Genomic DNA, 14,967 nt, shown 5'->3' with positions numbered 1-14,967 from the left:
ACCAATTACAATAAGAAAACACTAAGTACTATAGTATAAAGTAAGTTAAAATGACATTTTAATGTTTTAACATTTTAATAACTCATATCTAGTTTATAAAATATCATATATGCTATCTGAAGGAGGACCCAATGTTAAATAGTGTAAATCTGTTAGACATAATTAGATTTACATTCAGTGCTGGTTAAATTGACATGTTTCATACTTCAAAGCTAACAGTTTTGATACCTATAGAGTTATTTGTGATTCCATTCTGCTAAATGGGTTTGATATGTCGAACAATCCATGAGCTAAGGAATTTTTAATTGAGTGAGTAGTTTGTGATTTCCCTTTGACAGATGGTGAGCACTTATCCAGATCCTCAAAATGTTTTGTGGAGGACATGTAACGACATACATGATTTAGTAAATTACTGGAACATGATGATGTTTGATGGAAACTGTCTCTACCACCACAGATGACTCACGGAGAACTGAGCCATCACTGTGCGTCAGGTGCTCCCATACTCCACAAGAAAGGGAGAGCACGTGGCATCAGCTCTAGGGACAAGGACTGCATTTAGGCTCCCTGGGGTTCATGATGGGATATCAAAACCACACTGGTTGCTATAGTAACAGCAGCAAGAAGAAAGCAGGCATGTTTGTGGATGAAAATTTATCTTCCTTCTTTCTAAATGTGGGAGGCAGGTTACATGTTTGTGATAGCAATCTATTCCACCAGCTCAGAGAACAAATTGAAGTCTAAATACTCAGAATGCCACAAGGTTGAGAGTCAGTCCTGATTCTCAGAAGCTAGCTATCCACTTGTGAATATAAAGGACAGGGATTTTGTTGACACACTTTGTCTCCTGATGGGTTTTGTAAGTTAGAGGACCAACGCAAGCACAGCTGTTACTTTCAGCATCACAAATCTGCTTTGCAGAGAACTGCTATATTAATATATCCACTTTCCAGATCATCTCACAAGCATAAATGGTAACTTATTAGAAAGATATTTCCAGCTGTTTTCAAAACCATTTGAGAAAAGTCTTAATTTCTCAGGTAAGTTCTCAGAGCAGATGAACCTGTGGTTCTGCTAGGGAATCTCTAAAGCTAAGTCATAAATGAGACTTCTGTTTAATCTTCAATAACCACTTGCTTTTGCAGGCCTATTATGCAATACTCCTCAACAGGGGCCGTCTGGAAGTGCATCTCTCCACAGGGGCACGAACAATGAGGAAAATTGTAGTCAGACCAGAGCCGAATCTGTTTCATGATGGAAGAGAACATTCCGTTCATGTAGAGCGAACTAGAGGGTAACAATAGCACTAAAATATTTATTATTGTAACTCAGGTGAACTTCCTTTGCTAGCACCAGTATCCATCAGTATCTGCCTGAACCTCTGTGTGTGTGTACCTACCATGCCTTGCAAAAGGATACAGTAGCTTAATTCCCTCTTCTTTACTTTTCATACTTCGGGAACCTCATTTGCCTCGGCCCTTAGGAGTTCCACCCTTAACATTTCTATTTGTGCAGTTATCTCTACCTTTGGAAAAACCAAATGCATTTTCTGAAGGTATAAATAAGAAAAATCTCTCTCTCTGCCCCTCCTCAAATAAGGTACGCACACAGCGAAACACACAAAACAGCTCCACTGGAACCAGCAGGCTTTGGCGGCTGCTGTCTCGTTCAGGTTCCAAAGTGGTTATGGCAGCTGCTTAGCTATCACAGATACGGAGTGTGGCAGCAGCTGCAGGACCTACTGAGCCTATTAAGTGCACATCTTGTCCCTGTCCCCCTTCCCAAGATTTGCAGGGTACCTGCAGAGTGGCTTCCTGAGGGAACAGAATCAAGGGAGGGGAGGAAAATGACTGCCGCCCTGAGATTGGTCACCTTTCTACAAATCTACCAGAGCACTTGCCCCCAGCCCTGGGCCTGGGAATTGGCTTCACTCATGCACAAACTGATGACTTTCTTTAGAATCCTGCGATACTTTATACTTACTTTATTAGGAAAGTCATCTGTATTTTTCACCAAAATACTGTATGACAACTCAGAGAGATACTTAGTTTAGAAGAACAATTAGAGAAAAAGGAAACAGAAACCCAGAGACTTCAGGGGCTTCAGACCTCCAAGCCAGCAATCCATTTATCAGACTAAAGACATAGAAAAGAACTGGAAATCCAATTTGATGAGGTGTCAAAACACAGAGGATACTTTTAAATGTAACGAGTATGAATATGTAGCAGTAGTTCGGCCAAGCTGATACTATCCTGCAGTGAAAGACCTACATTTACTAATTACCCTCTTGTGGAAAACATTTAGATAAGTAATAAAGATTTCTTACCTTCTAAGTAAATAGCAAAGCTTTCCTCAGATTTTATTATTATTATTATTATTATTATTATTATTATTATTTAGAGGATTAGGCTTTAAGTTGAATTGATACTAAGCATTCATGCAGAATGGCTACTGAGATGTTTAGAAACCATGATTGAGACAAATGAGGGATCAATATTTGGGCAAACTAAGAACTTTTACTAATCTAATAGCCAGATATTGCAGACTTGGTCTGTGAGGAGAAATGCAAACTGAATGCTCTCATTTGAATCTTAGAATGTTTTAGAATCCTGGTTTTACATGTCTTCTAGATTAGATGCTAGACACTTTGACAAACTTTAATCCTTTTCATTGTGGAAAGGACTTTTTAAAAGATTTAAACTTTAGTCAGGCGCGGTGGCTCACTCCTGTAATCGCAGCATTTTGGGAGGCCAAGGCAGGTGGGTCATGAGGTCAGGAGTTCGAGACCAGCCTGGCCAACATGGTGAAATCCCGTCTCTACTAAACATGCAAAAAAAATTAGCCAGACATAGTAGTGAGCCCCTGTTATCACAGCTACTCTGGAGACTGAGGCAGGAGAATTGCTTAAACCCGGGGGACAGAGGTTGCAGTGAGCTGAGATCGCACCACTGCACTCCAGCCTAGGCAACAGAGCAAGACTCCATCTAGGACTCCATCTCGGAAGAAACAAAACAAAACAAAACAAAACAAAAAAACCACACACACACATTTAAATGTTAAAGAATTTCAATAAATAACTGCAGATTTGAGAAATCAGTTGACCAAAATCACTCAAAATGTGTTATTTTGTTGAGAAAGAATTCTGGAATTCCCAAATGCATTACACTGTTGTACCAAAGTGTCCTTTTAACAGGTGCTTCTTCAAGAAGGGCATTTTATTATGCCAACTTCACAGCTGTTGACCATCAATCCAACCTTTATTTGATTAAGTTCAGTATATGGTACATCACTGGAAACTGGTCATTTAGTTAATTGGCCATATAAACAAACAGTTTTGCCATTCATTGTTAATTACAGGATAATATATTAGATATATTAGTGTGTAGTCACTGAACTCTGTGCCAAAACAAGAACACATTTGCTACCATAATGGCTCATTTGGCACTCTAAGGTTAAAATGCCATCTACTCTATAAGCAAGTGCCACATTAAAATGATTAACCAGAGATCACGAGTGACCATGAGAACTTCACCCAGAAGCATTTTTTAATGCTTTATATGCCTATTCTATGGCATGATTTGTGTAACATACTAGACAAAGATGATTTGTTTTAATTGTTCTAAATGTATGTGAGATCTGTAATAACATCCTTTCATCACAGATGAGAAAATATTAACTAACTTGCTCAAAATCATATACTACAAATAACAGGGTCAGGTATTAAATGAGACATATTTGACTCAAATACCTCCGTCTGTGCACAGCGGATAGATTATTCTTACATTTTTGTGTGACTATAAATGTTTATATTACTTAATGTTGATTATGATATATGATTATTAATTTTGAGATATTTGCTTTATCCCAACACTTTTTAGACTATGCATGTCAATCATCATTTCTTTTCCTAAAATCCTGGACAAAATGATAGCTTTAATACCACCTCACAAAATAATTGGATTTTTACCAAATTGGGGGCCAAGCTTCTCAAGAAGCTCTTTCTCCCTTGCCCTCTGCCTCTCTTTACTCCACCTCCCTCGTTCTCTCTCCCTTCCACCCCTTCGTCTGGAAAAATTTCCCTTCAGTCACTTTGGTATCTAATTTCTTGGCACTCCAGTGACCTCTGCCTCCTATATCTGCTTTGTCCTCTGATCCTTCTCCTGGTGTCTGCCTTGGTGGCCAGTAGTTCTCACTGGACAAAAACATCAAACCCTAAGAGCCTGAAGTAGTTACTTAAGCAAATAGGACAAGCAAATGAGCTGAGTTTTTCTTCTGGGAAAGCTTTCTTCACACAGGTACAGAAATAGGCTAAAGGTCACAAAGTAGGGTGAGATATTTTAGGAGTCACTTGGGGTTTCCAGAATGAGATAAAGATTTTAACACTGAAACCTAAATATTTTCTTTCTTAACATCCAAAGTTTGTTCAAACAGAAAAAAAGATTAGATTTTATTTATTATGTAAATAACAAATGCTAGGACACTTATTTCTCTTAATATCTTCTTCCAATTATGCAATCCAATTGATATGCTTTTTAAAAAAAAATCTTAAACCCATATTCCAAACAAATAAGAAACAAGGTATAAGTAATAAGATAATTATGAAACTCTAAGAATTGGCCATTGAAACTGTAAGAAAATAAATAAATAAAGCTGACCTATTATAATCCTAAAGTAATACAAAGTTTAATGTACCTTTTTGCACATAGTAGGCCTCAGTAAAAAGCTGTTAAATAAATACTTTTAAAAATGGAAAACACACCAGAATCATAATGGACTTATTGACAATGTCCTTCTCAATGAAAACTAAATAAATGATCTAGATTTGGTGCTCCTAAAAGGTAAAATATGAGCAGGATTTAGCTATAGTTTTCTAGCAATGCCCTATTAAGTAATACAGCTTCAGGGGAATCCCTTAATTAATATTTTCCGCTGTTTGAAGTAGGCATTTTTATCTCCATCTTATAAATGAATGAAATGGACCTGAGCATGATTAAATAACTTGCCCAAGGTCACACAGCTAGTAAGCTTCCACACTAGTACTTAATTCCAGTATGTTCCTCCTGAAAGCCCACACTCATTCTCCATCACCACCCTGTGAACTGGTTTAAAAAAAAAAAAAAAAGGGTCACTATGATGGTCCTTGTGGCAGAACCACACTACAAAGAGAGGCTACACCATAAAGAGGAAGGCCTCTAGCTTTGTAAAATTCTAATCAAGAACAGAGATGTACTCTCCTTGGACAATCTTTAATAGAGGCTTATATCCCTCATTAAAACCCTTAGGATCCCTGTGATATCATGTTGCTAAGAGGCTGCTTTCAGCTAAAGGGGAAAAAGGGTGTGGGGGAGGGGTTTCCCAATGAGTCACACATACCCGGAAGTGAGTGGTTTTCTGAAATTCTCGTCTCAGAAAACCACCGACACTCTTAGCAAGGAAGCTGAACCTTCTGGGTTTTGCCAACACATTTTTCCATAGTTTGGTAAAGAAAGAAACCTCAAAAGTATGTCATTTTACGCTATTTTCTCTTTGAAACTAAATTTTACTGGTAGCTTCTTCACCCCCTTAACGGTGACATTTTGAGCCACAGCAAAATCCATTTTTTGTCCCTTTCTCTTACTTTTGAATTCTCTTGCTTGTAAAGTGCCAATTCGGAGCATCTTTACCCTGGCTTATTGTTTTTTCCAGTTCTACATGTGGTTTTTCTTCATAAAATCAAGTAAGAGGGCACTTTAGGACTGAGGTTTCCACCCAAGTACTTTGGTTTTCTCTCCACATATAAAGTAAGCTTTCAGTAATCCATTCATGATCCTCAGGCTAGTGACTAATGCTTATGACTAATAGCACCGTGATGACTGTTAAGACCGAAACTCAAAACTTGCTTCCGGAACAAAAGAGAAAATGCCTTTGGTCATTTTCATCAGAACTCTTTGTCTCCTTCTGATTCTTGGCCCAGGGTTCCAAGGATTGTTGTAAATAAGTAGCATGAGGTTCTCAATTAGCAGTGTGTGAGTTATCTCTCATAAGCAAATTAGGGAAATTAATGAAACAGCCACTAAGGAAAATCATTGCAAGGAACAATTAGCAGGGTGTTCTTGCCTGCCTCTTCTATTCAAAAGCCATCAGCCACATTGTTTATAAAATGTGCTTTAAGTGTTTGCTGTTGATTCCTGCAATCTAAGCTCTCAGGAGGATGGTTTGTTCCCCAGCAAGAAGATAATAGACAGCACAACCCAAGAAAGACCCCACGCTATGCTAAACCCGCCGACCCTTATACAATTAGACATTACTGCACAGTACAGAAGCCTCAGTTGTCACAACCTCATGTGTTGGGCTGCACAGTGCTGTTGTCAACTCCGCCAGAGGCTAATGCTGCAGTGCACCATGACCTGGTTTCAGTAAACTTTCAGGGAGAGTGAACAAGGGTGTCATGGGACGAGATCCTGAGAACTGCGTTTGCTTAGTGTAGAATTCCCAACCATCCAATTTTGGCTCCCTTAAAAGCTATGGTTGAGAGGGGTGAAGGGTGGCAGGAAAGAATTTGATTTCCAACTGTATTGAATGAGATGTGATTTATACTTAATTTTAATATTTTATCAGCATCTTTACAGTTCAAGTCGATGAAAACAGAAGATATATGCAAAACCTGACAGTTGAACAGCCTCTTGAAGTTAAAAAGCTTTTCGTTGGAGGTGCTCCACCTGAATTTCAACCTTCCCCACTCAGAAATATTCCTCCTTTTGAAGGCTGTGTGTGGAATCTTGTTATTAACTCTGTGTAAGTGGATCTCCTCATTACTACTACTAATTCTTATTTTTATTTTTCGGTATCGGGGTCCCAATGCATCTACATTGTCTACAGCTATGCAGGGGAGGAGGGAAACAATGAGGATCTTCAATTTAGACTGAGAAAAGCACACTGATGGACTTAAAATGGCATGCAGAGATCGGGCTTAATTGTAAGGAAGCAAAAAAATGAAAATAAAAAAAATCTTATTTTATTACATTCTATTAGCCCCATGGACTTTGCAAGGCCTGTATCCTTCAAAAACGCTGACATTGGTCGCTGTGTCCATCAGAAACTCCATGAAGATGAAGATGGAGCAGCTCCAGCTGAAATAGTTATCCAGCCTGAGCCAGTTCCCACCCCAGCCTTTCCTACACCCACCCCAGTTCTGACACATGTAAGTGTTTATATTATCCCCATTGCTTTCTAATTTTTACCTAGTTTTCTGAGTCATTTCAGAAGGAAGATTATTCAGGATATCTAGTACACTCTGCTATTAGAATTGAAGGAAATATAACCTATCAAAACCTATTCTTACATCTTTGTTGAATGACTTACCTATACTTCTTCCTTTAATTTTGTTTACAAGACAGTACATTTTCAGTTGAAATGTTGGAAAACACAGAAATATCCAGAATCGAGAATAAAAGCCACCTATAATGCCATGACACAGGCAACCATGTTGGTTTTCAGGCCTCTTTATCTGCATAGTAGATGTCCTACCTCTATACAATTTGGTGTCCTGTTTTTAGAAACTGATAATACACCACTAAAACTGTTTCTAGGCCAGGCAGGGTGACTCACGCCTGTAATCCTAGCACTTTGGGAGGCCAAGGCGGGCAAATTACCTGAGCTCAGGAGTTAGAGACCAGCCTGGGCAACAATGGTGAAACCCCTTCTCTACTAAAATACAAAAAAAATAGCCTGGTGTGGCGGTGTGTGCCTGTAGTCCCAGCTACTCAGGAGGCTGAGGCAGGAGAATCGCTTGAACCAGGGAGGCAGAAGTTGCAGTGAGCTGAGATCGTGCCACTGCACTCCAGCCTGGGCAACAGAGTGAGACTCCTTCTCCAAAAAATAAAAATAAATAAATAAATAAATAAATAAAAACTGTTTCTAAACATCATATAAATGTGTATGTCTAATATGATTTTATGTTAAGTATTAAGTATATATACACACAGAGACACACAACTATTTATAGCATTGGAGGTCACATAGCCTTGATTGGAGCATGGGCTCAAGTCAGACTGCTGGTGTTCAAATCCCAGCACTGTAACCGACCATCTGTGTGAATTTGAGAAAGCTACCTAGCCAATCTATTTCTCAGTTTCACATCCAAGTACTAACCAGGCCCAACCTTGCTTAGCTTTCCAGATAAGAAAAGATCAGATGCTTTCAGGGGGGTTTGGCCGCAGACTATTTCTGTATCCTCATCTGTCAAATGAGGATATTAACAGCACAGACATCAAAGATTTTTATCAGAGTTTTAAAAGATAATGTTTGTTAAATGACTCACACATACTGAACGTTTAATAAATGGCGTAAGTACTATATAGTAATGATAAGAATTAGTATTTCACCAGCCCAGGGCTAAAGAATTTTCATTCAACATATATGTAATTCTCATAACGGCTCCGTAAAACATAGTCTTTCTATTTTTAGTCGAGTTAATAAGAATTAGCTATCTTAAGTAACCAACCCACTCACATCACTAGTAAAAGGCAGAGTAAGAATTTGATTCTAGCGAGTCAGACTCCAAAGTCTGACTCCTTATCTCTGGAACACTCTGCCTTTCCAGTTTCTTCTCTTTTAATAGACCATGGTAGGCTATTGAGAGTGTTTCCAGTTTTTCACTATTAGAAACTATACTCTGATGAGCTCCTCTATGCATCAAACTTTTTCATTATTTCCAATTATTCTTAAAATAAATAAGTAGTTAGGAAATTATAAGACCAAAAGATGAATATGTCTAAGGTTTTCAATACACATACCTGAATTGCTTCTTCCACAGGCTATGCCAATTTACATTCTTACCACCAATACAACAAAGACGGTCATGGTCACTACATTCTTTACAGCTCATGTGCTGCGGTTGTATTCCATACCAGTAATGGGTGGGATATGTTGTCTTGAGTGCAGATCTTGAAAACTCTTGAATATCTCATTCTCTTCCTTAGTGTCCACGATGGAATTGGTTAAGCAATGTGCTCCTTGCACTAGAAATATTTATTCAATGGGAGGCCAAATAACCATCATTCAAGGAAACTGGTTATTCACTCCAAGCATCCTTTCATCCTTTGTAAAATATGGATATTTCACCTACCTTGCCTACCACATAGAGTTATTATGAAAAATCAAATGGGATAATGTATGTGGAAGTTCTTTGAAAACTGGGAAAAGCATACCCACATAGACAATCTGAGGAATCCCTGCATTTAGTGAATAACTACTACGTGTCCAGTACTCTGCCAGGTGTTTCGTATCTTTTATTTCATTTGATCTCCACACTATTAATTGTTTTATTTACATTTATTTATATTGCTGCAAGTATTATATTTTACAAAGGAAAATACCTAAGATCCCACAGCTAGCAAGTGGAAAACCATCAGTCATGTGGGGATTAGTTCCAGGTGTTGATTTCATCCTAAGGCATTCCTGAGATCTGCCACATGGATTCCAGAATGTTTTGTCAGTTCTTTTATAATTCAGCCACAGGCTAGATCTTTGCTTAGCAAAGGTAAGGTTAATGATCCTCCTCTTCACCCTTATATACCTGAAAATCATGTGTTTCTCAGACTCAAGAATGCATTTTCAATTGAAGAATTAGAAAACATCATGAGTTGAATGAACTTTTTTGACCTTGGATCCTAATGTCCACTTATAAAAATGTTTCTAGGAGAAAACAGAGCCTAATTTCTAAACAACTAACTTAAAAGTATAAAGTGAAATTGGCAAGAGCCCTAACGATCATCTGGTCCAATCACCATCTTAATGCATGAATTCCTTTTATATGATACTTACAGCCTTTGCTTGAACACTTCATTGACAAGATTTTCCAGTGTTATGACAAGGCAGGCTCGAGTTGTTAGAAAGCCATTGGTTATATTGGGGTAAAAATGAGTCCCCAAAACTTCTATGTAATGATTGTGTTTCTACAGGCAAACACACTTTATTATGTATTCTCTAACGTCCCTTCAAGAATTTGAAAATAGCTGTCTTCTCCTTCCCTAGGCTAACCATTTCCCTAGTTCAGGTATTCTTTGTATTACCTCATTTCTAATTGTTACCCCTCTATGATCAGTATTCTTAAATTTGAAATATTCCCTTCATAATATGGCACCTACTACTCAAAAGGAAGTCACCAGCTCAGGGGATGGTGGAACCCCTCCCTCCCTTAATTGTTACCATATTTCTACTAATGCACCTAAGAAAGTTTTAACGTCTTTAATAGATACAATGCTACTAATTCCTAATCGAGTACCTTATTCAATCAAGCAGAACCTCATGGACCTTCTTATCTATCACTAGAACATCCTCCAGGCAGGTCTCTCAACCTGTGCTGGTTTGGATTTTTAGGGATAACCCTGCCAGCCTCCATGGATCACCTTACTTTTCTAAGTACTTACACAAACTTCATTTTATAGGGCCTCTCAAGCACATTTTTCTGTGGTATTTAGAGATCACACTTTTTCCCTTTTTCTCAAAATAAAGATACTTGCCCATCTGGGAATGGAGATTTTTACTCATTTAAGGTTCTTTTTTTTTTTTTTTTTATAACCTTCTGTTCTAATTTCGATTTCCATTTCCTCTCAGCAGTGTATGTTTTAACTTTTCCGAAAACAGAGCATTCCACTTAGTAGATGAGACAGAAGCAAAAAGTTGAGTAGCACGCCAAATTGGTTGGTTTAGAAAGAATCACCGAACATTAGAGCTAGAAGACACCCTAAAGATTCCAACTCTTAACTTGCACATGAGGAAAGAAAGCCCTCAAACTTACAGCATGGCCCAGGGTTACCAACATGAGCGATAGTTGGAACTAAAACCCAGATAACTAAATTCCAACTGCTATTTCCCCTTCTTTTTTTTTTTTTTTTTTTTTTGAGACAGGGTTTCGCTCTTGTTGCCCAGGCTGGAGTGTAATGTCACAATCTCAGCTCACTGCAACCTCTGCCTCCCGGGTTCAAGCAATTCTCCTGCCTCAGTCTCCCAAGTAGCTAGGATTACGGACATGCACCACCACGCCTGGCTAATTTTGTATTTTTAGTTGAGACGGGATTTCTCCATGTTGGTCAGGCTGGTCTCGAACTCCCGACCTCAGGTGATCCTCTCGCCTTGGCCTCCCAAAGTGCTGGGATTACAGGCACGAGACACGGCGCCCAGCCTATTTCCCCTTCTTTTGCACATTGTAATTATTTCCGACTGTGTGGTCAGGATTAGATTTTTTAGAACTTTCCATCTCTATTAATTGTATCATATTCTAGAGTTCAGATTATGGAGCCACACATATCTTCTGTTTTAATTTGATTCCTTTCTTATGTTCTTTTTTTGTGTGTAGGGGGAAAAAGGTGTCTTCTTTTTAAAGGTTATTAAAAGTTAAAAGTTTTACAGTTTAATTTATAACAAATATTTATTAAGCATCTACTAAGTGCAAAGTTGAATATGATATTATCATTGCTGCTCAGGGAAAAAGAGAGAGAGTTGCTTTTTCTGCCATAGCCCTCCCACTTTTATTCCATGATTTCTGGCAGGTTACTTGTCCTTTCTAAAAGTAAAATAATTAACAGACAAATAAGGATAGTAATATCTTCCTGCTAGGATTACTATTATGAGGGAATAAGTTATACATTTTATGCAAAGCACCCAGCACCATGCCTGGCTCAAAGTAACATTCCATCTCTGTATTTATTCTTGTGTTTGTTTAACTTCTGTGTTTCTTTAACTTAATTATTCTAGTTAGTTTAACTTTTCACATTTTTAGGGTGGGTGACAGGTGCTAGAAAAAAAAGGGATGTGGTAAGTATTCAATTTTTAAGCAATTCCAAACCCTTTTATTGGTTTGATATGTAATGATATATGCATTGTAATGATGTGGTTATTAAATAAGTCCTCCATAATTTTCAATTCTCACCATTTTCCTTTTTTGTATCAGACTTTAGATTCTTTTTTTTTTTTCTTGCTCTGTTGCCCAGGCTGGTGTGCAGTGGCACAATCATGGCTCACTGCAGCCTCAATCTCCCAGGCTCAGGCAATCCTCAAGCCTCAGCCACCTGAGTAGCTGGGTCTACAGGTGCATTCCACTGTGTCTGGCTAATTTTTGTATTTTTAATAGAGATGGGATTTCGCCATGTTGGCCAGGCTGGTCTCGAACTCTTGGGAAGTGATCCACCTGCCTCAGTCTGCCAAAGTGTTGAGATTACAGGCATGAACCACCATGCCTGGCCCAGAATTTAGATTTTTAAGAGTTATTTAAGAACTAAGACTTAAAAGTTAACTCCTGAAGTGAGAACTGCCTATTTATGAGCTCCATATTTGTGCTAGCACAGTTGACAGAAAAGATCTCCTATTCTCAGTGCCCTTCTTTTTCTTCTTTACACCCATCACACCCAATCCTGCCAGCAACTAACAGCATGAGGACAACATTCACTATACTACAGGGCAATGTAAGAGTGTCTTGAGAAAGCTCTGCCCTGTGAAATGGATTATGTCAATCTTATGATTAATTCATGTTGAACATGCTAGATTAAAGAGCATTTCATGCATATTATCTCATTTCATAGTATGGTAGCTTGTCTTCTCTTTATACTTCTCTCTTATTCTTTAGCCCATTCAGAGCTAGAGAAAACATTTCTACGTGTTCTATTTGTGGATATTTTTCATGGAGGATGGCAGGAGGTAGAGGTAGATAAGAGGCTGAACTTCAAGTATTACAGAAATTTGTTGACATGTGGAAACGTGACAAGTTCTCTGCAAGTATGTGCACTGTTTAGACCAAGTCTTTTTAACAAGGATAGCTTGTGTGGATTTGTAGATAATGAGCTGGTTACATTCTTTTACTTGAATTTTATTGAAGAGTTCAGCTGTAAACCTCACAGTTTAAAATGTGAAAACTAAGAAAAACAATACAAGTAGCCATGGAGAGTTCCTGTACTGATGAGGTCTCTTTGGGATTTGAGGAAAAGAAGTGAACAGAGAAGGAAATAATAAAGGAAAGGAAAGTGATTCCCCTAGGAGCTTTAGTGCTACACCTTTAAGAGCTAAGTACAGTCAAGGCCAAAGGATAAACTGATTGGCTACTGATATGTATTCACAGAGAAAACATATATTTTCCACATATCAAGGAATCCCTGTTTAGACATTAATGTATAAATATTACTGTAAATGCCCAAGACCCACCAAATGAGCTTAAGTGCAGTGTTAACAATAATTCAGTTTCTCAATAAACATCTTGAGTAGGGCTTTTATATTTTAGAAGATTAAAGTCAGTGCTATAAAAAATATCTTCCATTTATTCATCCATAAAGAAAATCATGACAAATAAGAATCAGATGTGATTTTAGCCCACATTTATTAGGGGAATTATTGACTCATGAAAGAAGAAAATTATGCAATTTCTATGATGATTCATTGTTTGGTGCTTTCAAGAACAAAGATGCCAGTTTTGATAAATGCAACATAAATCTCTGCTCAGGACCTAGGAAATTCAAGAGATGCTTATCAACGAATTATACACACTCCTGAATCTAAGAACTCATTTCCAAATGTCAGCCACCAATCTGCAGATAGAACCGACCATTGCTTTATTCTGACCTGAAGTTAAACAAGTGACACTGTGAGGGTGAAAACGTTTTGGCCCCATTACTAATTTGGTGCACTATCTACTTCCGTAAACAAGGCTTTGGGAAGCATGGCTTCCTCCATAATTATTCCCGACCACGTCACTGATATAATCAACAGGTGCACCACCACGCTAGACTCCCCAGCCACGTCCTGTCTGCCTACAACCTGTAACCTACCAAGCAAAGGCAAATGAAAAACAAGCATATCTGTCTTCCTTTCATACCCCATTTTCACCATTATCTATTTCTAGTACTTTAAAAAGTCCCCACAAGGTGGCAGAATTGTAACACGTTGAGATTGATGAGCCTCTACTGAGACCGTGAATTTTTTTTTTATTATTATTCTTGTTTTAACACATTTGAGAGATTAGTGTGTCCAAAACAACACAGGCAAAGCATCATGTCCGTAGAGATGAGGATGCCTTCAAGTATACACTAGCTTAGAAAAGGATGATTCATCTTGCAATGACCATTCTTTAAAAGTTCCTTAAAATTACCTCATTAGATCTTTTCTCTTACCCTTTTGTCTTAGCTTAGATTTTAATGGCAAGCAGAGTTGAAAACATCCTTAATGACAAGATCATTTTATTTCTGAGCAAAGCACGGGGCAGTGTCTGTTCCATCTCACTTGTTCCCCCTTTAACATTCTAGAAGGAAAAAGGAAGCTTGAGCTGCTGAATGAGCAGCTCCACCCACTGTGGAACATGAGGCAGAAGGAAGAGAAGAGGAAGCAACACCGGGCAAACCAATAAACTGGTGCTGCCCTGATTCCATCGTGTTTTTTTCTTTTTGAGACAGATTCTTGCTTTATTGTCCAGGCTGGAGTGCAGTGATGCAATCGTAATTCACTCTAACCTTGAACTCCTGGACTCAAGCAATTCTCCTGCCTTAGCCTCCCAAGTAGCTGGGGCTTTCAGCATGCAACAACATGCCTGGCTAATTTTTTATTTTTTTTAATTTTTGTTGTTGTTGTTGTTGTTGTTCTTTTGGAGAGACAGAGCGGGGCAGGGGTCCTCACTTTGTTGCCTAGGCTGGTCTCAAACTACTAGCCTCAAGTGGTCTTCCTGCCTCGGCTTTCCAAATGCTGGGATTACAAACATGAGCCTCCATGCCCATCAGACTTGGTTTCAGTTTACCCCAGGAAAAGTGATGCAAGGAAGACATCCTTTAACCAAGCAAGGGGGAGATCTAGATTTGTACAAAACACTGTCAAATTAGAGGGTGGGGAATTTTTGTCCCATTTAAATCCTGAGGTACACATGTATAAAAACCCTCTCACACCAGCACTTCTCAGTCCTTTTCCAACTACCAGTTTAATAAAGGAAGGTGATAGAAGTTTTATTAAAAC

General features: G+C 38.4%; 1 protein-coding gene across 7 annotated transcripts in view; it reads left to right on the top strand.

Moving 5' to 3' along the window:
* LAMA2 (laminin subunit alpha 2) overlaps window positions 1-14,967 on the top strand; it is a 772,685-nt gene that overhangs the window by 743,082 nt on the left and 14,636 nt on the right. For all 7 annotated transcript variants that reach the window (XM_050788287.1, XM_050788283.1, XM_050788285.1 and 4 more), the window contains 3 exons: window positions 1,146-1,294; window positions 6,598-6,774; window positions 7,012-7,180. In XM_050788287.1, the coding sequence (XP_050644244.1) occupies window positions 1,146-1,294; window positions 6,598-6,774; window positions 7,012-7,180 (495 nt within the window). The remainder of the gene's footprint in view (window positions 1-1,145; window positions 1,295-6,597; window positions 6,775-7,011; window positions 7,181-14,967) is intronic.

The sequence above is a fragment of the Macaca thibetana genome, chromosome 4 (assembly GCF_024542745.1).
Source record: "Macaca thibetana thibetana isolate TM-01 chromosome 4, ASM2454274v1, whole genome shotgun sequence".
Classification (NCBI taxonomy): Eukaryota; Metazoa; Chordata; class Mammalia; order Primates; family Cercopithecidae; genus Macaca; species Macaca thibetana.
The sequence above is the reverse complement of the archived record's forward strand: the minus strand, read 5'-3'. Positions and strand labels throughout refer to the sequence as shown.